We start from the raw sequence: 27,402 nt of genomic DNA on the forward strand, positions 1-27,402 counted from the left end.
TACCAGTTAATATTAATCACCCTTGTTAGACCGGATGGATACTGGTTAACAATAGTCAGAGTAGAAGAAAATGCATGGGCGGGCTTGTCCTAGGAGGAAACCAGAATACCCGGGGCTTTTCCCCCATACAGGTATCCCATACCTTTCCATGTCCGTTCCGGGAATCGAACCCCGGACGTCTAAGTGAAAGGCAAATGCACAAAATATTTATTTCAAGATTTTTTATGGTTCATGTGAACGTCGAAAAACAACACGGATTTACATCCGAGCTTATATGTATTTGAAGAAATATTAATTGTATGACATCTGTGTTAACTATATAAGTTAAGGGAGAACACAACAGAAAAATACTGGTTAACAATAATCAGTAGAAGAAAATGCATGGTTAGACCGAATGTCAAAGGACAACGATTGTTTTCAGACTTAAGTTCATTCACCGGAAGATAGAATCACATTATTTGTAAATCAGACCATCCAGTACTCTCAGCGATCTATGTCTTTTAACCGTACAGTAAGATTATTACAACAGCTCGCGTGTTGAACCATACGATATTATATCATCACTGTATTAGGTTATGCAATAATACTTTGATAAACACCGTGATTTGAGATGAATTCTGATGAATGTGTAATCTTCATATGTGTAATAATATATCTTATTTTTTGTTTAGAATGGCGAGATAGCTACGATATGAAGATATTAACTGTGACATAACGTAATTGTCTTCCTCCACAGGGCAGTATGGGATACAAGTGACTGGTCTGAGTGAACGATAACGCTTAGAGATAGCGGACTTACACTGAAGTATAAACACCCCACACTGCTAATGGCGGAGTCAGTGGAACAGCGTTACAAGGACAAGGTGACAATAGTCACTGGAGGGTCTAAAGGCATCGGCAGGGGTTGTGTCGAAGTGTTTGGTAAGTATGGCATCCCTCCTTGTATGTGGCGGGGCGTAACTCTGAGGTGCTTTGGGTATACAGCTGTATATAGTCTATATATATTTGTTTTATAACACTCGTCATACCGTGCGGTAACAAACTGACCTTTCGCCTCATCGACAAGTGTCGTTATTCGTGTGCTACATATGGTCGCACTGCCATCTATTGGCTGAAAACATCGTGCATCAATGTTTACAGCTATTTTTTTGCTCTAGTGACAGACGTTTGCCTTCTGTTACCTCACGCTAAATGTTGTAGTCTCAATTTTAACACGTGCGTGGTTCTTACCTACAATGTGAATGAGACTGTACGCTAAATAGTAGTTACGAAAACTGACAGACGCTCATTAATTCTTATCCATACCTAGTCAACTTAAAACTGATGAAGGTGAAAGCGATTCGTATGTATATGCACGTATGATTTAATACAAGAAAAATTGGCGGTGATAGCTCCGTCGATTACGTAACCTCGGCACATGAAGACTCTGGGTCATTATTTATTTCATCGCCTCCAATAGGATTCGAACCCGTGATCTCTGTCCGACTGGTATTTTGCAGTTGAGTATTTTACCAGGGTTACATTGGCGCCTTTGTAGGGATCAGGAGTAATACTTAGCGTAACACTGTAACTCTGGATACTCGAGGGGAAGTAGATAACCCTGGTAAATTACCAACCGCAAAATACCAATCGGTTAGAGAGAACCTCTCTTTAACTCGATCGGTTGAGCGTCAGACTTGTAAACCAGAGGTCTCGATTTCGAATCTAAGCGGAGGTATTGAATTAAATAATGTCCTCTGTTACATAGAGAATGGTACAGGATGTTTACTTACATATACTACGGAAGAGTACTAGAGTCAAGTCGATGTTATTATTTTTTTTATTGTTTTTTTTTTTTTTTTTGTCATGATTTTACTGACATAAAGAATAGGGCAACAGGCCTATAAAAACCCTCTCCTTGTTTTTAAATACACGTATACACACCAGTAAAATAACAAATTAATACAGTGATAAATGCTTAATACTAACATTTTTAGTGGTAATGATATATGACAGGGGCATGAATCAGTCCGAAAGTCAAAAATGGAATGCAGCACAGACAAGTTGTACATACATATTCACACCCGGTGCTGAATCCATACAGAACACAAACAGACAAAAAACTGTCACAGCAATATTTGAATATATTTACATGTACTTGAACTGAATCAACGCAAAAATAAAATTAATCGTAACTGAATCTAGCTCTTGTACAAAGATGTCGGACATCTTCAAAGGGTTTAAATAACATGGGCGACAGTGTTGGAACTGACAAAATGGGTTATACCTGTCAGTCTATTTTTGGGGGAAAGCAGGTAATATATATTTGAGTTCTTCCTAATGGAACATTTAAAAGCCTATTATGACGAAGAGAATAATGATCAGTGTTATTATTGATGTAAGGTTGAATTGAATCACAAACATGACCAAGGTAAATATTGTTAAACGTCGTAGAAAATGAAATATTTTGATGAAGATGACGACGTTTTACAAATAGAAATAAACCAGATTCTCTGTATAAGATATGATGTTGTTCCCTGTCTCAAGCTGGTGATTATGTGCATTGGATTTACTAGGATGTTATCTCTCGTTCGGTAGAATTTGCCCACACTGTATCTACATATTCTAAAATTGGATGAATGAATATGATATGAATTCTTTCAAGCGAATTTCTGTCAATTGTATATTTAAGCATTCTACGTTTGTAAGCCTTTTCATAAATGTATTTACATGATCAGACCAGTTAGCATGGCTATTGAAGAATAGACCAAGATGATTACGACTACAAACATTTTTGTATGACCAAGTCGTTGAGCTCCGGATGTAAAATCTCCGAGTCAATCCGTCTAGTCGATGTTATTATACACTGGTGAATGCCAATACATCCTTAACTTAATAAATAAATAAAGCGTGGAGTTAAAAATGCTCGGTTGGTTGCAAAGGTGCAAAGGCTGTTTTCGACATTTAGTTTTTTCCTCGATTGAAATTTCTCAACAATACTTTATCTCTTAATTTGAAATCAACTGCTAACGCATGAAAAAACTTAGCTGTCATCATCTCGGGTGAACTGTATTTTTACCGGGAAAAGTATGAAAAGGGAAATCCCAGTATATATACTTTTTTGACATATTTTGACGGCATAGCGTTGTCCGTCACCCCCCGCAATTTTCAACCGATTGCTTAAAGAAGACCGTGGATTTCGTTTGTTTTTCTATTTTTATTTTCAAATCGCCGTACGTCCGTGGTTTGTCCATTATCCCGTCCGTCCGTCCGTCCATAAATAACTTTTGTTATCGCTTTTTCTTGAGGAATACTGCATGGATCGCTCTCCAGTTACTGATGTAGGTTCCCCTTGGTTTTTAGTTGTTCCCGGTTGATTTTGGGACTGATCAAACAAAATGGCTGACAGGCGGCCATCTTGGATTTTCAATGAAGATTGTGTTCGCTATTTCTTGAGAAGTACTTGATAGATCTTTCTCAAATTGCAGATGTCAGTTCCCTTGGTCCCTTGTGTCTATCTGATTTTGGGTCTGATCAGAAAAAATATGGCCGAAAGGCGGCCATCTTGGATTTTGACTTGGAAAGTTTGTTATCGCTATTCTTTAAAAGTACTCGATGGATCTTTCTCAAATTGCATATGTACCGTGTAATCGTCAGTGGAAGAGCTCTACTGCCAATGATACTACAGTGTATTACCACATACATCGACTGAGGTGTTAATGAACAGTCGGGGTGCTATCCACACTCCCTGAATTAGCATCCCTATTATTTCTCGTGGTAAAGTACAATTCAATTATTCCACTCACGTTGAGAAAGCGTGTCACGATAAGAAATTAACAATGCATTTGTGTCAGTCGTTATATGACAGGATAAGGTGTCCCGATATGATTGTGCAAAGACGACACAATGTCAAGGACAAAAATCATCACATTTCAATGCAAATTTAGAATGAGTAAAACAGTCATCTTATCTCTCCAGGACACGCTCGCGACGCTAAGGGTTCCATGTCCTGTGCTGCATATCAAGAATTCGAACATTATGATAGGGTTATCCTAAAATATTTTCATTTACCGTCGTAAAAGACGATAACGATGATCTCTCGCGCGCGTAGTGATATGACGTATCTCACACTGGACTTGATTTTCGTGTGTTGTAAAATGCCATGGGGAAACGAGGCTCGTCCCTTATATCATTCTTTGTTGATTTTCACGGGTTTTTTTACGAAATGTAAATAAAATGAATGTTCGTATTTTGTGATTAGCAACTGTTTGCCGAATATATTTGAATTATCAAAGGAAAAAATAATGTTCATAGTGTTGCTGTGGTATAACATCGACTGAAACAAAACGGTGTTCCATGGTGGTAGTTTTTGTACGTCGATAAACTGAATGTTCGTGTTATTTTTGTGTGTTTAAGTTTGGAATCGATAAAAACGCGATTATTTCGATAAAGAAATAATGTATATATAAGAATTTTGCTAAGGTTATCGGCCAGTTATGTAAAATTTACTGAATTCAATTATAATAGTTATCCCGCGATAGAATGATAATCCTTAAAGAGAGCGGTTTTTTCTCATCCATTTTATTTTTTACTTCAGTAAAACATGGATCCAAGGTGGCGTTTTGTGCAAGGGGAGGTAAGTGTTCATCTATAAGTATTTTTGCCTGCTCTCCTTGTCATTTCCTAATGAAATCCGTACCTATAAAATTTCATCAACCCACTCTCCTCTAATTTATGGACATCCCCTTAATTTACCCTTAATCACGAAGTCAGCATTCAGAGTTTCACGTGAAGTACCTACGTCGTTCGGTATACTGGGAGATTGAAGAATATAGGGGAAAATAAGGGTAGGCATGGATGTTAGGCACGTCAACAGTTTCGACCGAAAAGTAGGTTTACGACAAATAAGGTAGTGATAGAAATGGTAATTCATTTCTGTAGTGGCGCCTTGTAAGTATGGCCAATGGTCTGTTGATGTAGAATCAGTATAAAGTCAATTTTGTTGAGACCAGGTGATGTGTTGAAGATACGTTAACTACCCGGCTGTATTAACTGTAATATTATATTCCACCACGGGTACGTGCTTAGGAGTAAACATTTACTTCATTTGGGTATTCCTGATCATGATGTTGTACCAGTTACTTAGAAATGGTTTATATTGTTATAGAAAAAGAAGGTAGAGAACTGGAGGCAGAAATGAATAAGCGAGGTCCCGGGGAAGCTTTCTTTATCACGTGTGATGTTTCCAAAGAAGCCGATATAAAGGTATTTATGAACCAATATCTTTATTTAAGGATATACACGTGTATTCTTCATGCCCAATTTATGCATTGATTAGCTCACCGGTCCGCAGGCGATTCAGCAGACTGCTGGGATGATGGGTTACCACTTGTTAGAATAGATTACCCAGACCAGTTTTCAAATCACGAATCGACTTCTTTATAATTACCCAGAGACTCCGAGTCATAGTATTGGCTAGTAGAATGTTGAGATAAAAGTTTATGTTCGTTCAAATGAATGACCTTGACCCATTTTCAAGTTATAAGGTGTCAAAAGCGTTAAAATCTTTGATCGTAAGCTTGTTATATAAGTTGTATCATGTAATAGTGTATCAAACAGATATATTTTACTTGTTTGGAGGTATATGATACATCTGTTTTACGTTCGATTCACAGCCATTGTCATGTAATATGTGAACTTATCACCATGATTTGGATTTCTAATATATTAAATTTACTTAACAGCATGTGATTGCCAAAACAGTTGAGAAGTATGGGAAGATTGATTGTCTCATTAACAACGCCGGACAACGTACGTCATATCACAAGTTCAAACACATAGGGAACTATCCTATACTACAATAATATGATGTAGGTCTAGGACACACTAACTAGTACAAAACGATGTTGGTCTGACCCCCACTCAGCAACGCCAAACAATGTTGGTCGGACCCGCATTCAACAATGCCAAACAGTGTTGGTCGGACCCAGAATCAGCAACGCCAAACAATGTGGTCGGACCCGCATTCAACAAAGCCAACAATGTTGGTCTGAACAATATCAAATAATGTTGGTCAAACCCGCATTCAACAATATCAAATAATGTTGGTCGGACCCGCATTCAACAATATCAAATAATGTTGGTCGGACCCGCATTCAACAATGTCAACAATGTTGGTCGGACCCGCATTCAACAATGCCAACAATGTTGGTCTGAACAATGTCAAACAATATTGGTTGGACCCGCATTCGACAATGTCAACAATGTTGTTCGGACCCGCATTCAACAATGCCAAACAATGTTGGTCTGAACAATGTCAAGCAATGTTGATCGAACCCGCATTCGATAATGTCAACAATGTTCGTCGGACCCGCATCCAATAATGCCAAACAATATTGGTTTAAACAATGTCAAACAATGTTGGTCGGACCCGCATTCAATAATGCTAAACAATGTTGATTGGGCCCGCATTCAACAATGCCAAACAATGTTGATCGGATCCGCATTCAACAATGCCAAACAATGTTGGTCTAACCCACACTTATCAATGTCAAACAATTTGACCCACACTCAAAATACCTCATATTTTTAATCTGAAACAATGTATTCTTAGTAGCCTTACCACATCACGTAGCAGGAGAGATATAATCCAGAGTCCAACGATTTTGAAGTTAAACTTAAGATTTCACGATATTTACACACTCCAATAATATGATAGTCTACCGTTTATCCATCAACACGCCTTTTTCTCTGGTAGATCCTTCACACACGTCCATAGATGAGATATCTGGGGATGATTTCCGCCGACTGTTGGATGTGAATCTTGTCAGTATTTTCCTGTTTTCCAAGGTAAACCGCAATTAAAGATATCTCTAATCTGTAAATTTAGTTTCAAAGACATTTTTTTTTATAAAATTGGTTATTTGAAATTATTTTATGCTTCATCACTTTCAACAATCACTGATATATTCGGGAAAAACTCGTTTTGCCGATCAAACAACAGCGATAACTGCTTGTTCATTCATTACATGATATAGATATATATGATTGAAAGCGTTTCCAATATCAAATAAAATCCTGAAATACAAAAGCGTCTAATGATATGAAATGATCAAATGCATATATACGTCATATATGACTGGATCTTAAAAATTAGGATTTATAGATCACCTAATCCTATATCATGTCGCAGGGTCCGTCGTCCGTCCGTCCGTCGTACGTTCTTCAACTTGCTCCTAGATATGGATGACTGTGCAGAATTTGACCAAATTTAGTCAGAAGCATCCTTTGGGAAAGCTAATCAAAGTCTGTATAAATGGTGGGTCTAGGCCTCCTGGGGCGGAAGGAGCGGGGTCTAATAGGGTAAATAGAGCAAATTCTTTAAATTCATACAGGAATGGTTGGATTGTGCCAAAATTTAAGACCCATTGTACAAATATATAATGTGTGTTGTGTGCTTGGAAATTGAGAACTCATTTCCTTTATTTCGGATGAAGTAAAGTCACCCCAAAAAATCAGATGAGTGATACAGTCCCCACGGGCCTCTTGTTATCCAGATCAAATAACATTTAATATTTAATGTTAGATATTATGTATGGAATGTTTACTACTGAAAATGATCTTTATTTAAGTTTGCTTTGCCATATCTGAGAAAAACCAAAGGAAACATCATCAACGCTTCCAGTTTAGTTGGACAGATAGGTCAGCCTGGCGCCACAGCCTACGTCTCCACCAAGGTCAGTTGTCGTACTGACCATTACATCTGTCTATAGGTCAGTTATCAAGATTATATCAGCACGTGTACTATCAGTTCAGAGTCAAGGTCGCCACAAAGTTTCCTATTACTCGGAAAGGAAATGAAACACATATAGAGTACAAATTAACTCTGCTATCACCGTTTCTATTGAAATGTTATTTTTCTTTTTCTTTTAGTAACTTATAGTGACTTGATATGAAGAATTAGATAATAGAATTGATTATCTATAGGTATATAGTGACTTGATATGAAGAGTTAGATGTTATATATAGTATATAGTGACTTGATATGAAGATTTAGATGATATATGTTATATATAGGTATATAGTGACTTGATATAAAGATTTAGATGATATAATTAGTTATATATAGGTATATAGTGACTTGATATGAAGATTTAGATGATAGATATAATTAGTTATCTATAGGTATATAGTGACTTGATATAAAGATTTAGATGATATAATTAGTTATATATAGGTATATAGTGACTTGATATGAAGATTTAGATGATAGAATTAGTTATATATAGGTATGTAATGACTTGATATGAAGATTTAGATGATATAATTAGTTATCTATAGGTATATAGTGACTTGATATGAAGAGTTAGATGATAGAATTCGTTATCTATAGGTATATAGTGACTTGATATGAAGATTTAGATGATAGAATTAGTTATATATAGGTATATAGTGACTTGATATGAAGATTTAGATGATAGAATTAGTTATATATAGGTATATAGTGACTTGATATGAAGATTTAGATGATAGAATTAGTTATATATAGGTATATAGTGATAGTTCCAGGTTTCCTGAACTTTGATAACAACATTAGCTGTGAGGAAAATATACCTGCTAATGTGGGCCATCTTAAGGCTATATAATTCTATCTTCATATGAAGGAATATGCTGGTCTTAGGACATCATTCCAATTTTTTTGAAGTTGTAGCGCTCAACAAATGCCATTCAACATTGAAAATTCGAATTTTGTACAGCTTGACTATCCAATGTTTAACATTCAGAGTATGCTATGCAGCTCGACTTGGTATAGCACACTTATCGGTGTTAGCTAGGTCCAACCTGTAGTGACGTTATTTTAGACGGTGTGTTATCGGCTCCTCTGTTGTATATCTGTAACTGTAATATTGTGGTTTCTGTTTCTAATGTAGAATGTTAAATTTTAGGAATTATATATATATATGTGTGTGTGTGTGTGTGTGTGTGTGTGTGTGTGTGTGTGTGTGTGTGTGTGTGTGTGCGTGCGTGTGTGTGTGTGTGTGTGTGTGTGTGTGTGTGTGTGTGTGCGTGTGTGTGTGTGTGTGTGTGTGTGTGTGTGTGTGTGTTTTAAATGTTTGACGGCCGGAAAACAATATCAAATAATTCTCAGATGTTGGACTGATGATGTTGAATTTTACGATTACGAAGTCGGAAAAAACATCCAATTAAAATGAGATATTTTACAGGGCGCCATCACCTCCTTCACAAAAGCCCTGGCAATAGACGAAGCAGAACATGGAGTTCGTGTGAATGTGTGAGTATACAGGACATCGTCAAATAAAGCATTCCAACAAAATATAAGTATTTCTTAAGTAGTCTCAAAATTCTACATTCAAACTCCGTGGAATTAGTAACAAGCCTATATAATTTGGTATATTACAGATTTTCACCTGGAAACGTGTGGACCCCGATGTGGGAGCAGGAAGCCAGATCTGCCCCCGATCCCGTGGCAGCTAAACAAGCTGGAGAGGATGCTCAGGTATGCCTTTCCTGTAACACCTGTGTAATACAGCTTTCTCTAATCTACTAATGCAACGCTTTCTTTCTTTAAAGTTAAAGCACATAAGAAAGAGGAAGCAACGTCTACTCTATAATCTTTATATTCGGTCAGTGATTTAAACCTAATTATTATATTCGGTCAGTGATTTAAACCTAATTATTATATTCGGTCAGTGATTTAAACCTAATCATTATATTCGGTCAGTGATTTAAACATAATTATTATATTCGGTCAGTGATTTAAACCTAATTATTATATTCGGTCAGTGATTTAAACATAATTATCATATTCGGTCAGTGATTTAAACATAATCATTATATTCGGTCAGTGATTTAAACATAATTATTATATTCGGTCAGTGATTTAAACATAATCATTATATTCGGTCAGTGATTTAAACATAATCATTATATTCGGTCAGTGATTTAAACATAATTATTATATTCGGTCAGTGATTTAAACCTAATTATTATATTCGGTCAGTGATTTAAACCTAATTATCATATTCGGTCAGTGATTTAAACATAATCATTATATTCGGTCAGTGATTTAAACATAATCATTATATTCGGTCAGTGATTTAAACATAATCATCATATTCGGTCAGTGATTTAAACCTAATCATTATATTCGGTCAGTGATTTAAACATAATTATTATATTCGGTCAGTGATTTAAACATAATTATCATATTCGGTCAGTGATTTAAACCTAATTATTATATTCGGTCAGTGATTTAAACCTAATTATTATATTCGGTCAGTGATTTAAACCTAATTATTATATTCGGTCAGTGATTTAAACATAATTATTATATTCGGTCAGTGATTTAAATAATCATTATATTCGGTCAGTGATTAAAATAATCATTATATTCGGTCAGTGATTTAATTATTATATTCGGTCAGTGATTTAAACCTAATTATTATATATATTGATTTAAACCTAATTATTATATTCGGTCAGTGATTTAAACATAATTATTATATTCGGTCAGTAATTCAAACATAATTATTATAGTCAGTAATTCAAACATAATTATTAATTCAAACATAATTATTATATTCGGTCAGTGATTTAAACATAATCATTATATTCGGTCAGTAATTTAAACCTAATTATTATATTCGGTCAGTAATTCAAACATAATTATTATATTCGGTCAGTAATTCAAACATAATTATTATATTTGGTCAGTAATTCAAACATAATTATTATATTCGGTCAGTAATTCAAACATAATTATTATATTCGGTCAGTAATTCAAACATAATTATTAAATTCGGTCAGTGATTTAAACCTAATTATTATATTCGGTCAGTGATTCAAACATAATTATTATATTCGGTCAGTGATTCAAACATAATTATCATATTCGGTCAGTGATTTAAACATAATTATCATATTCGGTCAGTGATTTAAACCTATATTATAAACATAATTATTATATTCGGTAATTTCAAACATAATCATTATAGTCAATTCAAACATAATCATTATATTCGGTCAGTGATTTAAACATAATCATTATATTCGGTCAGTGATTTAAACATAATCATTATATTCGGTCAGTAATTTAAACATAATCATTATATTCGGTCAGTAATCTCAAACATTATTATATTCGGTCAGTGATTTAAACCTAATTATTATATTCGGTCAGTGATTTAAACCTAATTATTATATTCGGTCAGTGATTTAAACATAATTATCATATTCGGTCAGTGATTTAAACCTAATTATTATATTCGGTCAAACAAATAATTATTATATTCGGTCAGTGATTTAAACCTAATTATTATATTCGGTCAGTAATTCAGTAATTCAAACATAATTATTATATTCGGTCAGTGATTTAAACATAATTATTATATTCGGTCAGTGATTTAAACATATTATATTATTATATTCGGTCAGTAATTCAAACCTAATCATTATATTCGGTCAGTGATTTAAACCTAATTATCATATTCGGTCAGTAATTCAAACCTAATTATTATATTCGGTCAGTAATTCAAACATAATTATTATATTCGGTCAGTAATTCAAACATAATTATTATATTTGGTCAGTAATTCAAACATAATTATTATATTCGGTCAGTAATTCAAACATAATTATTATATTCGGTCAGTAATTCAAACATAATTATTATATCCGGTGCGTCCCAGAATGTATCTGAAGTGAATGACCTTTAACTTGATTTTTATTTATTTATATATATATATATATTTTTTTTTTTTTTGCAGAATATTGACTTAGATTATTGACCTTAATCCCTTGTGTTACTTATCACATGTATTTCAGCTGATAGGACGCTATGGTACGTTGGAGGAGAGTGGCCTCCTGTGTCTATATCTCGCTGCTGAAGCCACCTTTTGTACTGGGATCGATGTGAATCTGTCGGGCGGGGCAGAGCTGGACTACGGCTACAAAAATAAAATGAAAAAGTCTAAAGTGTGAAAGTTACATTTCACCTGCTGCCTTTGATAATTTTATTGAGTACATGATAATGTATTTTATCTTTAATAGTTATTATAAAGTCTGATACTGTTTATATATAGACGTCTGTAATCAACAGTACTATATAACTACCAACTATAGTTTTGTATATCAGCTCTGTAAATCCATTATAACTATATATAAGAACATTTTGATATTAAGAAACGAATATTGTAAACGTGCCAGATAGTCATGTTGTAAAGATAGCAGTATATTGTTTATAGGAAACCTATAAGTAATGTTTACGTAATACATACTTAATACAGAATAAAATGCAACTTAAACACATCAGATTGCTTTCATGAAAACTTCTTTGTATGTTTAAAGTCAATCTACGGTCAAGGTAAGGTATATGTTAAACTGCAGCTGAAATTCAATGATAAAATTATTCATGGAAAACCATTTCAATCGACTAAAATTATGTTCCCTTCCATTCATGTATAATTTTCAAATATTTTGTGTTGTTGCACACGACAACGTTTTGTTAGAAGGACTGAATTATTTTCAAAAGAAAATGTTTGATAAAGAAGATATGGTAGCTCTAAGTATTAACCGTTTTTTTTAAGCGAGTGTGCTGTAATTTTCAGCAAAGTCGTGATTAACACAAGAGTTACATGAGGTTATTTCTACATAGTGATTCACTCAAATAAGAAACCCCTGCATCATTACCCAATTGGGATTGATTCACAGAGAAGACCTTATACCTGATAATTTTAGAACAATGTCATGTATACTAGTATATTCTGAACCATGCCAATATTCGAATGAAACAAAACTTAGAGACGAGTTTTAAAAGATCTCATATGAAATGGAAACAAATTTAAGATTCTTAACGTCACCTTAATCAGAATATTTACTTTCTGACAAGCGTCTATTTATTTCCTCTCCAACACATAACATCAAAGGGACTGGACATCAGGCAGAGCCTATTGAAGTCCTCTCCCACACTTAGCATCACAGGGACTGGACATCAGGCAGAGCCTATTGAAGTCCTCTCCCACACTTAACATCACAGGGACTGGACATTAGACAGAGCCTATTTAAGTCCTCTCCCACACATAACATCACAGGGACTGGACATCAGGCAGAGCCTATTTAAGTCCTATCCCACACATAACATCGCAGGGACTGGACATCAGGCAGAGCCCATTTAAGTCCTCTCCCACACTTAACATCACAGGGACTGGACATCAGGCAGAGCCTATTTAAGTCCTCTCCCACACTTAACATCACAGGGACTGGACATTAGACAGAGCCTATTTAAGTCCTCTCCCACACATAACATCACAGGGACTGGACATCAGGCAGAGCCTATTTAAGTCCTCTCCCACACTTAACATCACAGGGATTGGTCATCGTATAGTTATTAGAAATGATAATAGTGCAATCTAACACAAGGGAAGCAACTCTTATCTACCTGAATTTGTTAATGTTTAATTACAGTATTTAGAATCAGGAACCGGGTTTTGATTCAAATTTCTACTCAAATATACGGAAAATTACATATGTATAACAATCACAAGGCGATATATTTGAAAAGTATTTGTTTGAGATGAAACTTATTAACCTCATCAGATACAGGTCAATAGTCTGTTCAGAAAGATTTTATAAGTAGAAAAGATTCACCATTATACAGAACAGAAAGAATTCATTAGTAGAAAAAGATTCACCATTATCCAGAACAGAAAGAATTCATTAGTAGAAAAGATTCACCATTATCCACAACAGAAAGAATTTACAGAGCAGAAATAAATAATTCCGTGGTAGAAATTATTCTTAATCATTCACAGCAGAAAAAAATTCTTGGCGGAAAGAATCCACAATTACCAGTGCAGAATAAATACTTTGGTAAAAACAGCCCACAATCATTCAGAGCAGAGCGAATTCCTTTGTGGAAAGGATTCGCAATCATCCAGAGTGGAAAGTATTTCTAGGTGGAATTGATCCACAAACAAATCCCTTGGTGGAATTGATCCACAAACCAATCCCTTGGTGGAATTGATCCACAAACAAATCCCTTGGTGGAATCGATCCACAAACAAATCCCTTGGTGGAATTGATCCACAAACAAATCCCTTGGTGGAATTGATCCACAAACCAATCCCTTGGTGGAATTGATCCACAAACAAATCCCTTGGTGGAATTGATCCACAAACCAATCCCTTGGTGGAATTGATCCACAAACCAATCCCTTGGTGGAATTGATCCACAAACCAATCCCTTGGTGGAATTGATCCACAAACAAATCCCTTGGTGGAATTGATCCACAAACAAATCCCTTGGTGGAATTGATCCATAACATCAAGAGCAGAAAATGATTGAGTGAATTAGGAATTAAGGCTCTGTAATATCTCCAAATGACCAAATTATTGTAGGTAAAAAAGATAGTCAAAAATACACTCAAACAATGGGTTAAACTGCATCATAAAATTTATACACACACAGAACCTGAACAGACGACACCTTTGGAAGTTTCAGAGTCCAAGGGCTATGACATAGGAAAGAAACCAACTATGTTTATCTTGTTGTCAATTGAGAACATGATACTAATTACTTAGATTGACCAGTATTTACATAGTGGGTGTAGACAATGAAGCAGTAGACGCTTACTTTTCCGGAACACCTGGTATTATTCTCCGTGTAGTTTTCATTGATCTTCGTGTAAATCCCTTGTTCATATTTTGCCCTGGTTTATTGAAATCGCGTTTGGATTATGATCTTGCTCTTGTGTAAGTAAGTTCTTGTTGTTTCCTTCTGAAATAAAGTACAATATGAAAATACTACAGAAAAAACAACAGCACTTCTATCAACCGAGATCACGATGGACACACAAATGACCTAAGTACAAGAACAAAGGTTTACTACAGTTTGACATGGTTCGCCAATCTTATTCGTACTTCTTTTTGTTTTCCTTAATCCACACTGCAGTCAGACGAGACTTCCGATCATGCGCTTTTCTTAAAGAAAATATAATTAAATGGTAGAAATAAATTTGCTGTTACCAAAATTACCAAAACGATACCTGCATACCATTATTATACATACTTGTACTAAATCTAATTACATTACCGCAGTTACGTGTTTATCATGTTGTCGACACAGTTGGTTACCCTAGATTAGTTAAAATATATAAGGTTCAAGAGTGAATATTCCGCGTCATACCATGAAAAGACATAAACAAGAACAGAAATGTAGATATTGGGTAAACATGCGTAATAAGTAATAATTATGCGTAATATATACCGCTGTCGACACTCCACCGTCAATTTAAACATGTCATACAATGTACAGTATATTATTTTCAGCTCTCAAAAACTCTTTCTATCTTATTGGATCCACAGTCAATGATTTCATACCAAGTTTGTACATGTCCATTTTGCAATTTATTCCAGATCATTGTAAGCTATGTCAAAATGATCTGGTGCAATGCATAACAGAGGCCTGCTGTCTATAGCGGGTTTATACTACAAGGGAGATAACTCTTATCGACTTAAATCAATATTTGCCGTTAACAAGATCTACAACAGATCTGAAATTGGCCGTGAACAAGATCTACAACAGAACTGGAACTGGCCGTGAACAAAATCTACAACAGAACTGGAATTGGCGGTGAACAAGATCTACAACAGAACTGGAACTGGCCGTGAACAAGATCTACAACAGAACTGGAACTGGCCGTGAACAAGATCTACAACAGAACTGGAATTGGCCGTGAACAAAATCTACAACAGAACTGGAACTGGCCGTTAACATGATCTACAAAAGAACTGGAAGTTGCCGTGAACAAGATCTACAACAGAACTGGAATTGACCGTTAACATGATCTACAACAGAACTGGAATTGACCGTTAACATGATCTACAACAGAACTGGAATTAACCGTTAACATGATCTACAACAGAACTGGAACTGGTTGTGAACAAGATCTACAGATGTCTTATGTATTTACTCAAATAAATAAATATATATATATTTGTATTTTTTTTTTTTTTTTTTTTTTTGTTTTTTTCTTTGTTTTTGTTTTTCAAGGTTTTTACTATAACATATAAGACATTCTAGTTAATATAGAGAGAGAGAGAGAGAGGACTTTTTCCTTCAAGTAAAATATCTACAGTTATGCCATCACGGATTACATGTTAAAAAGGCCAATAATCCTTATGAATTCATCTATATTTTGTTTCACAATTTATAGAAATGTCGCATATACTCCATTACATCGTAAGTTATAGAGACAAAGTTAATTAAAAATCAATATGGGTGAAAACACTCAATTTTACAGACAGTCAATCAATCACTGATTAATCTAGCCCTTCGTTGTTTCCATGTTCAGTACTTGATATAACATTTTCTGATCTACAGATAAAAGAGATAAAATACTTATGATACCGTTACACTTTTCAGACTTAATGTTTGAATAAACTCATATTCTAGCAGTTCTGAGGGTCCTCCGTAATTTCTATACAATTTGATGGAAAAAACTAAAGCAAACAAGTAAAGAAAGTTTCTGCTGTGTGGTATCAGCATTTTTTTTCCCTTTTCATTTTTGCTTTTTGCATGTATTTCTAATTTCTAAATTACAAACAAATTAGGCGTATCCTGAAACTCCTTAATCACAGTGTTAACAGTTACAAATTCAGTAAGTTAAAGTTTCTATGCCCAGTGTGAGATTTTTTTAAATCCCGCATTTTTATGATAATAAAGCAGTAATAACGTAGACTATTTTTGTGTTTAAAGAATGAATGATAAATGAAACCTGGTTTGACTGGTTTACTGCAACTGTTGTCTATTTTCTACTACAATAACTGAAAAATATGTGTATTATGTATACAAACTTGGTGTTTACGTACTGGACGCTAACTCATCCTGGGTTTATTATAATTTAACCTAATTCAAATTTAATAGCCGGTACCAAAAACATCATATCACTAATATACATGTAGAAACATTCAAATTATTTTGTTTCTTTTAAAGAAATCCCTTATGCGTCCCCCAATTCTCATACTATTGTTATGTCAAATATTTATCAGGGGGAGGGAACTGGAACAGCGAAAGGTAATTTCCCAAGTTTTTCGAACATGGCGGCGAACCTCCCTCGGGAAAGGCTACCTGCACACCTGAGTTATGGTGTGACGAGGGACGGGAGGATATTCTTTATTGAGTAAGTACACCTGTGTGGTTCATGTCAGTCTCTTACCTGCTTTGTTGAAAAATCGCTTGGATAAACGTCCATGTTTATTTGATACGAGTTGATAATATTTACCTGTGTTGACAGTGACCGACTTCAGACGACGTCTTGGTTGCATCCCCTGAGTGGAAAGCCGGTACAGACAGGCCACAAACAAGTGCAAGGTATGTTAGATGTGCCAATCGAGTGTGCACCTGTTTAAAAAATATATGATTATCCGTCCATAATATTTCAAACTTTATTTTTGTAATGGCGCCAATGACGACTGAGACAAGTGATACGAAAAACCAATCGCAGTTCTCACCTGAACCTCACCTGGGGACAGGTAAATTGGTAGAAGAAAATACATAAACGTTTTCCAAAACATCTTGGGACTGGTACCAATCTGACAAAACCATAACAAAATTATGAGAAAAAAATCATTATCGACGCGGTACAAGCATATACAATACTTAGATGTGCATAATGTGTCTGTGTACACTTGTCAATACACCTGTACTGTATCTGCAGTCACTTATACCTGTAAATTGTAATCACACTGTTCAAATGCCAAGCACATTTCTTTCGCATAAAAGAAAAAAAGATTGAAATGCATTAATGGTTCTAAAACTATTTACATGTAAGTGTGTTTATCCATATAAGGAATTAATCATTGAATTAGTTTGATCAAGTCTTATGAAATCATGTTCTTGAAATTTTACAGCATCCACATACTTTGTCAAACAAATATGAATTTTAGCCAAGTTCTTTTAAAAATTCTACAAATTTTGATTGAGTTTATAATACATCAGATATTAAACATGTGTGGTGCATTATATTAGCAAACAAATATAGACAGTGGAAGATGATAAAATCCTGACAAGAGAAACCCATGGTATCTTGGCATCAGTGGGAAGGTGAAGTGGCTGGAGGCTATTACTTACAATTCGTCCATTACAACAACATTTTCAGGCTTTGAAATACCATTGGTTCACTTGAAAATTGGCCATGTACAATAGTTGTTGACATTACCTAACATGCTTATACAGGGTTTTCCATAATTTTGTTAGTAGTAGGCTGTGTAGTGAAAGTAGGAGGCTGGCCTACCGTGTACGTGTAGTCGTGTACAGAACATTATTATGGAACTCGATTGTTGTAGGCGGCCAACTGATCAAAGTAGCCGGTCAAATTGGCCGGCGACCGGCTCTTATGGAAAACCCTGCTTATAATCCAAATTTGTGGCATTCATTTTGATATGCTACATTCAAATCTGTGGCATTCATTTTGATATGCTACATTCAAATCTGTGGCATTCATTTTGATATGCTACATTCAAATCTGTGGCATTCATTTTGATATGCTACATTCAAATTTGTGGCATTCATTTTGATATACTACATTCAAATTTGTGGCATTCATTTTGGTATACTACATTCAAAATGAAATTGTATTCAAAATTTCACTTCCAATAAAGAATGTTTAGCCATCAGTTTTATATCCCAGAGCCATACAAGATTCAGTATTTGAGACACGATAAAATTAATCTGATACTTGCTGTGATAGAAATAAAAAAGAAGATAAAAGATGTAGTTCATCTTCAAACTCTGAATTTCAAAACCCAGGTCATGTGGTTGATAGATGAAAGCATTTCTGCTGCAACCAGTCTATATACTGACAGATTTTCTATTGTATACTACAGCGAGTCTATATACTGACAGATTTTCGACTGTATAAGTACTACAGCCAGTCTATATATCGGCAGATGTTTTGTAATATTGTACCAATATCTGAACATAATTCTGCAATAATATAAATGATCGTATGTAGCATATGTATAAAGAAGGAAAATAAAAATTGTAAAGTCCTTTGTAAAACTAAGCATGAAAAAGGGCTATTCTAGGTCACTCATCCTCCTCATGTCAGACTGGCTATACAAAATTATCAGCAAAGTCTGAGTAGCTTTACATACCATCCTGTAAGTTTTTAAAAAGGATATTAATTTGTTATGGTAAGTTAACAAGGCTTAAACACAGCTATGTTACATATTAGGGAAATTGATCTTGGAGAACAATGTCTGTTTGGAAAGAAATATATTATAAAATGATGATTATAACACAGACAACATAATTGGTCCTGAAGGCTGTAGATATAGAGGTTTTATGCTTAGTTTACTGGGAGGGGCAATCTGGTTCATGTTTGTGGTATTGTTTACAACTTATCATGTATACCACACCCATTGTCTGACCACATTCCCAGCTTCTTAAGCTGAAACTGGACTACATACTCATGACTCCCAAGTACAAGACAGGTCTCCCATAATATGAATTCTTCATGTTTCTATCGTACATGTTGTATTGTGTGTTCTTGTTGACCTTATTTATGATGTTGATGGGTCATTAAGACTGCAGAGTTGATTATTAAAGGAAATATCACATAGAAAAGGTTCATCAAGTTTTAATTGAGCATGGAAGACCATGTGATCATGTTACACATATTTGCAATATTTCATTAAAGAATTTGATTTGATCTGAAGTTCTTAATTTCCATAACATGGATCAAATAAATGTATATTTTAGATGGTACTTCATTTTTTTTATTATGAAAAAATTGCTGTACCAATTGTATTTGAAAAATAGATAATTTTTCATCCGCTTTGAACTGACATCTGAAATTGTCATAAAGGATTTAACTGCATCTTTTTCACATTAACATCGGTGTGCACTTGCATTTCAATCCTTATATGGACAAACCAGTTGAGAACTGCTCATTTATTTCAACTTTCTGCATGGCTTCTCTTAGTTTCTGATACATTTGAAACAGTTGCTGTGTTTTCCATGGTGTCCTGACAAGTAACAACCATATAAAATATATTTGAACACAATTTGGTACCTAAGACCTGATGAAATATGTTTATGGTCCTGGTGACAACCTCATAGCAGTCCGAAGACCTGAGACCTGATAAAATCTGTCCTGATGACAACCTTGTAGCAGTAAAAACATGACAACACTTTAACCAAATAAGAAACCATAACTTGTGATAAATGGAGAGGATTTTGAAATGTCGATCTGAATTAATTTAAGAATCAGTGTTGGAATGTCCAGTGATTGTTGATTCATGACTAGTTATAACATGATGTTGATAGGGAAATAATACTGATATAGTTCTTGTTCTGACTGCATCTAAGGACTGAACAATGTAAACATGTGCTTATTGTCCCTTGTACAATATTGCACAGTCTAGAAACCTCTACTGTTTCAGCACGTATGATTCACAAATAAACTATAACAGGTGTTCAGTGAAGTGTTGGTGATGGGAATATGTTACATTCCTAGTGTGAAACGTGTATCGGTTTTACATTGTTGTTAGTTTATCTGTGTAAGTATGTACAAGGGGTAAAGACAAGACATTAATTGTAGTATTTATCAACAAACATACTGGTGGAAATAAGAATAGACATCAGTGATAGAAAGTGAACATTGTTCAACAGGTATCAATGTCTAGCATGTAGAAGGTATTTTGGTTTTAATATCATTTTAGGCTTATCACCTTACGTGATATAAAACTGGTTGAAAATAAAAACCAGCTTTGACAGACTGTTTGTAAGATTGGATGAGAATAAAACCAGCTTTGAGAGACTCTTTGGACTGGGCGTACCAGAGAACTCTGATTACATGAGAACATCCTTGTTATAAGGAATATAAATTCTCCATTCTTTAGAATTGCTATCTTATACATCTTGATAAATTACAGTAACAGAAATATTTGTTTGTGTTGGAAAGCAATCTTTTCATTACTTACACTAGGCATGAAAGAAAGTCCTTGATTCTGCAGGGGGTCACTGGTCCCTTCTCATAGTAAAAAACCCATTCATTCTTTTACTGATGATTTTTTGGGTTTATTGTAAACAATCAGGGTCATTTTTTTCTCTCGATGTCTGACCTGTTATAGTTGTATAATAATTTGTTTATATGTTTATCATCCTGTGAACAGCCAGGGTCATTTTAAGGTAAAATCTTGTTGTAGTAGCTGGTATCTGCCTAACTGAACACCATATGGGAGATTTATTACATGCAATCCAGAGCAATTAGGTTGAAGAATCTTTGCTCAACGATGCGTTTATGAAAGAACAGGCTGATATTTTGTCAGCTTCCTGAGAAACACAGAACTGGCAAGGGAACTAAGTCTCAAGCCATGAACCTTTGATCTTCACCTGTGGTATTATAGACCGATGCTTTTCCCACTGAGCTAAAAACACAAATATGACAATACACAATATAATCCTGTTTTGTAGACTTTTATATGAATTCTTCATTACTTTTGTGATTTACATAGTTTACCGGGTACTAAGTAGGTTTTAACAGAGGGAGAGGGGGCGTTGGTCTGTCATTTATAACATTACTTTTGTGATTTACATAGTTTACCCGGTACTAAGTAGGTTTTACAGGGGGAGAGGGGGCGTTAGTCTGTCATTTATAACATTACTTTTGTGATTTACATAGTTTACCCGGTACTAAGTAGGTTTTACAGGGGGAGAGGGGGCGTTGGTCTGTCATTTATAACATTACTTTTGTGATTTACATAGTTTACCCGGTACTAAGTAGGTTTTAACAAGGGGAGAGGGGGCGTATGTCTGTCATTTATAACATTACTTTTGTGATTTACATAGTTTACCGGGTACTAAGTAGGTTTTAACAGGGGGAGAGGGGGCGTTGGTCTGTCATTTATAACATTACTTTTGTGATTTACATAGTTTACCTGGTACTAAGTAGGTTTTAACAGGGAGAGGGGGCGTTGGTCTGTCATTTATAACATTACTTTTGTGATTTACATAGTTTACCCGGTACTAAGTAGGTTTTAACAGAGGGAGAGTTTTAACAGAGGGAGAAGGAGCATTGGTCTGTCATTTATAACATCACTTTTGTGATTTTCATAGTTTACCGGGTACTAAGTAGGTTTTACAGGGGGAGAGGGGGCGTTGGTCTGTCATTTATAACATTAATTTTGTGATTTACATAGTTTACCTGGTACTAAGTAGGTTTTAACAGGGAGAGGGGGCGTTGGTCTGTCATTTATAACATTACTTTTGTGATTTACATAGTTTACCCGGTACTAAGTAGGTTTTAACAGGGGGAGAGGGAGCGTTGGTCTGTCATTTATAACATCAATTTTGTGATTTTCATAGTTTACCCGGTACTAAGTAGGTTTTAACAGGGGGAGAGGGAGCGTTGGTCTGTCATTTATAACATTACTTTTGTGATTTACATAGTTTACGCGGTACTAAGTAGGTTTTAACAAGGGGAGAGGGAGCGTTGGTCTGTCATTTATAACATTAATTTTGTGATTTTCATAGTTTACCGGGTACTAAGTAGGTTTTAACAGGGGGAGAGGGAGCGTTGGTCTGTCATTTATAACATTACTTTTGTGATTTTTATAGTTTACCGTGTACTAAGTAGGTTTTACAGGGGGAGAGGGGGCGTTGGTCTGTCATTTATAACATTACTTTTGTGATTTTTATAGTTTACCGAGTACTAAGTAGGTTTTAACAAGGGGAGAGGGGGCGTTGGTCTGTCATTCATAACAATAAATTAATTATCATCAGTAACTCTTAGCAGGATTAATGTTTCAAAATAAAGAATTATGGGCGACTGTTGAGAAAAGTATTGTGAACATAAAAGACTTCCAAAGGAATCAATCATTTAGTTCAGGGAATCATGCTCTGATTGAATAAGACTTCGAATAGCAAAGTTGCTATATACAGGTGCCTGGCGTCATTTGGTCTTCTTACAATGTAACGACAAAGACAGCTTGTTGCTTCAACACTTGTCTCCACTGTTTGTTATGTTGATTTCCAAGTCTGTTGACTTAACAGATTTTTTAAAATAATTTAATTCCATGTTTTTAAAGGTTTAACATACTTATGTTTGCAAATACCTACCATACATGTAGGTGGGCCCATTTGTGAATGAGTTTAAATTTATAGTAAAGAATTATGTGGCCTGGGGCAAGGATGTCCATGCAACTCTCTGATGTTTACCCTGTATTAATGGTTGGGATGAATATAACCAAGCTTTCCATATAGAATATTTTGCCTTTGGTTATTACATACATTTCTTTACTCAGCAAATTTTACACATTCACTTAAATTTAAAGTGTATAATCATATGTAAGACTAAAAAAGAAAGTAGTCTTTAACATTTGAAAAAATTTTTTATATTGATCGAAATATGCTGCAAAACGAGGATTTTCTAAGGAAAAGATTTGTCATGTCATTTCTCTAATTTTCATTTATTTTTCATTTTTTCCCACCATACTCCTAGGTAGTATGTTCATCTTGAAAATTAAAACCATTTGACTTCAACTTATGATAAAAACCATGAAAATTAGAATGATAGAAGTTAAAGACCTTTGCTTACTTGAGCAACTTATTATGTACATAAGAAAGAAATATAAGTAAAAACAGTTCAATATCAACCTCCAGTAAAACCAGAATGATGTTTCAGAAATTTTCAGAACGTTAATTGTTTAGTGCAAGATTGTAATAACTCTAACTAGTTACATAAGTAGGGACAAAGAATCGGCCTGTGGTCAGGTGACCATCCAAAGGGATCTTAATCCAACCAATGATGGTTTGCTTTCTAGGAATCTGAGAAATGGACTAGTTTGTGTGTCCTTCAGCAAGACATCTTACTCTAATTGCCTATGGAAAACATTTGATGGGTCTCCTGTATTTTGTTCGGTACGGTAACCATTGGCTACTCCAAACAGATATCACCTTGAAATGACCCTGTCTGTTCACAGAGATGCTAAAATCAACCTCCATATGGGTCACTCTACTAATAATGATAATGAAATGCATGGTCAGTTGATGTTGTGAACAAAATGAAAGCTTCAGGACATCAACTAGAAGGATATATATATAAGGACCATTAGATGTAATGTTCTCAATAAAATGGCATTATAATGACATATTAATATCCTGGTGTTTTCAGTTGTTCACATATCCATTACAAAAGCAGTTTACTAAAAGTTCAAAGCTTTTATTAGACATACATCTAACATGAGAAAATTCTTCATATTTAATCAAGCATTTCTGCTAGTACTTAGAGAATAAGTAGATATAAATCCTATATGAATATCTTGAGGTACTGATGGGTCAATGACTTAACAATCCACATATTAGAACATCACATCACATCTATATATTATATGTAAATTTGATGACCCAGTGTAGAAAGGATACACCCCGCTTTTTCAACAAGAAGGCTACCTCTGCAGTTCTACTATCAGATGTTAAAAAGGGATCAGGTCACTTTCATACTTGATTCTACTTTTCTGCCATTACATTGGTTTTTCTCCCACGTTAAACCTGGTCTATGCGTTATAATTGGGGCCAACAAGCTGATGCTTTTTAAAAATTGACAATGTGAAATAATATTTAATACTTCTTTTATTTGCGCTGTGTGGATGGTTCATTAAGTCAGCGTTTGTTAGTTATTGATTTACTGATGTATAATGGAAATTTTATATGTGAAATTTAATAATTGATGGTACATGATGTATTTAGTAATGTAAATTCTTTGTTTGTATTCATAAGCAATCATCCAGTTTGATTGGCTCATAGTTAAAAATCTGAAACTATCCAATGTAGCCTTACCATCAATATCTGTATCTACGCATATATAATGATGATTCGTTGGTTTTACTTGCATTAGAAATCCTAGATGCATGTTTGCATTATTGGTAAATAAACAGTTTTTTTTTTTATATAAACCTTTTTTTTCACATTTACATAGCACTTTTCATAATCCTTCAGGGATGTGAAAAACAGTCCAACAAAAATAAAAAGAAGCATGTTTAGGTAAAGTAATTCGATATTCTACTGAAATGTATTTTGCTCTATGATAGCAAATACATTTCAAAGCCTACTTCAAATTTCATCTATTTTAGACATCAAAAGTTTGCGAAAACAGACAAATCTGTTATTGATTTCAAAATGATAATTCAGTATGTTTGTATCAGATATCAGTCATGTTTCTCTTGATAGATGCTTTGTATAAAACAGAAACTGGAGAACTTGGAAAAGATGCAAACATGTAGGGCTTTCATTGTTTTATATGCTTGAATGAACACATAGTGGTTACATCCATAATGTATGAAGACCATGTAGGGATTTCACAGTGGATATGTCTGCAATGCGTGAAGTAAATGGCATTAACTGGATATTATGTTGAAAAATGCTGTTACATATATATATCTATTTATTTATTTCGGCATGAATTGCAAGAGCACTTTGTTCATTTACATTGTAAACATGTAAACTCTGAACCTTAGAAAACAGTTCAATATCCTAATCAGCCAGATAGAATTATTAGATTTTGAGGCTTGAGAAGAAAATGCAAAACTAGGTAAGAAAAACTCAATATTTCTTAACTTGAAATTTCGAAAGCCGTTGTGCTCATACTGTTAGTGTTGTTGGCTTTCATTGTCATTACGTGTAAGCACCTGTAGAAGGAAATTATAACAATTACGATAGCCTAGAAAATCTGTATTGTGATTCAGGACTTGAAGAGGTAATTATAACAATGTATAATGAAATTGTCAAATTTTAGCATTATGTAGTCCTGAACATATTGATATTTATTCATTTGTAAAGTTTTGACAACTTGATTTGGACCCTGTAGTTTTTTAGACACTTAAATGTCACCAATACACTTACACCTTTGATTAGGGTAATTTTATTGTAGTAACTTGAAAAACCAATCCCCAACATTCCTGTGCTAGTGTATGCCCTTTATAAAAAAAAAAGTTCAAGCTGAGTGGGAGTCAACCTTGAATTAAGTGGCATTTCTTACCTTTGGAATCTTGTGTCACAGGTAATAAACATGTGGGAAAACTATAGGTTTACTCACGAGAAGGTGTGTACATTACAGTTACAATATGTTGCTGCTTTGATCGCCATGAGTGAGGCAGGATTTCTTGTCAAACCAGAGTCATGCTATATCGGTACATTTTACAGAATAGTAAGGATAATTTCCACAATTTGTACAAAATATCCTAACACTGTATTGGTGAAAGATTACCTTTAAACTATTTTTCAAATGACTATTTAATTGGGGTGCAAGTTTAGGAATGACCTTGTCAGTCAGTCATTACCGGATTTAGGTTTTGCGATAAAACTGGTCCTACTTCAGAGATGCTATGTGTACAGGTATTAAGTCAGTGTTGTGACTGTTAAAATGTGTTTTACATGTCATAATGTACATTTTTAATGTTTATATACAATAAATGTACCTATATAGGTACAGTCAGAGGTAATAGACCATTTAGTTCATACACAGGTTATTACTCATGTGGTATGCCAGCTCCGTTTTAAGCCCCAATGTTTCGGGGTTTTTTCTATTGTAGTGAACCATTATGTTTTTGTAACATGTGACAGCCTATGGGTGACTCTTATTGTTTGTATAGATCTGTATTTGTGTTCAGTTACTGGTATCTTGTCTGAGTTATAGGGCTCAAAACAAAGTGGATCTAGTGATCTGGGGCCTTTTCATGGTTACACTAAATTGGTCTGGGGGAATAAATTTTGAGGATTGTCATTCATGAAAAGAATTGGATATTAAAGAGAACAGAATGTATTTGTTTCTTGGCTCGATACTCCTCAGGATTTATTTTTTTCGTTGGCTAGACTCTTGTCAGGTTTCTTCATTGGTTGGACTTTTGTCAGCTTTTTTTGTTGGCACAAGAGACTTGTCAGGTTTTTCCCTTGGTGGGACTAGTGCTCCTGTCAGCTCTTTTTATGGGAAAGACTTTCATCACATTTTTATTTTTGTTGACTGGATTTTCATCAGTTTATTTTTTTTGTGGGCTTAACTCTCATCACGGTTAATTATGTAGGTCTTTATGAAGCACTTTATTGGATGACTGATGTCTCTTTAGGATTAGAAGAGTTTGATTTGATTTCCTATAACACATGAAGCTCAATTAGTAGGTATAAATGTTAGTTCTATCTGAACTTGGCAATTATACATCACCTGCCACATGGAAAACACTTAAATTACATGTGTAGCAGCTTTTAGCGAACAGATGGAAAATACCATAGCCATAATTGACCGAATGTGTTGCCATGCCGATAATGATTGACCCTTTTTAGGTATATTGAGAAAGGCAAGGTTGGAACTCAAGATCTCCCATCTCAAATGTAACACACTATTGAATTAGT

The 27,402-nt window shown here is 34.6% G+C and overlaps 2 protein-coding genes across 2 annotated transcripts in view; both read left to right on the forward strand.

Annotated features, from left to right (window-relative positions):
- Positions 1 to 786: 786 nt before the first annotated feature.
- Positions 787 to 12,309, forward strand: LOC132552273 (17-beta-hydroxysteroid dehydrogenase 14-like). Its single transcript, XM_060216434.1, has 9 exons — positions 787 to 921; positions 4,577 to 4,615; positions 5,147 to 5,244; positions 5,724 to 5,790; positions 6,737 to 6,828; positions 7,611 to 7,715; positions 9,204 to 9,271; positions 9,400 to 9,496; positions 11,824 to 12,309. The coding sequence occupies exons 1-9, from the start codon at positions 828 to 830 to the stop codon at positions 11,977 to 11,979; spliced, it is 816 nt and encodes a 271-aa protein (XP_060072417.1). The 5' UTR covers positions 787 to 827; the 3' UTR covers positions 11,980 to 12,309.
- Positions 12,310 to 17,093: 4,784 nt separating this feature from the next.
- Positions 17,094 to 27,402, forward strand: part of LOC132552308 (uncharacterized) — a 77,478-nt gene continuing 67,169 nt past the window's right edge. The window contains exons 1-2 of the mRNA XM_060216470.1: positions 17,094 to 17,176; positions 17,291 to 17,367. Of these exons, the coding sequence (XP_060072453.1) occupies positions 17,094 to 17,176; positions 17,291 to 17,367 (160 nt within the window). The remainder of the gene's footprint in view (positions 17,177 to 17,290; positions 17,368 to 27,402) is intronic.

Source organism: Ylistrum balloti, unplaced genomic scaffold (genome assembly GCF_031769215.1).
Source record: "Ylistrum balloti isolate Yb309-2 unplaced genomic scaffold, AGI_CSIRO_Ybal_v1 Utg370242, whole genome shotgun sequence".
NCBI classification, from domain to species: domain Eukaryota; kingdom Metazoa; phylum Mollusca; class Bivalvia; order Pectinida; family Pectinidae; genus Ylistrum; species Ylistrum balloti.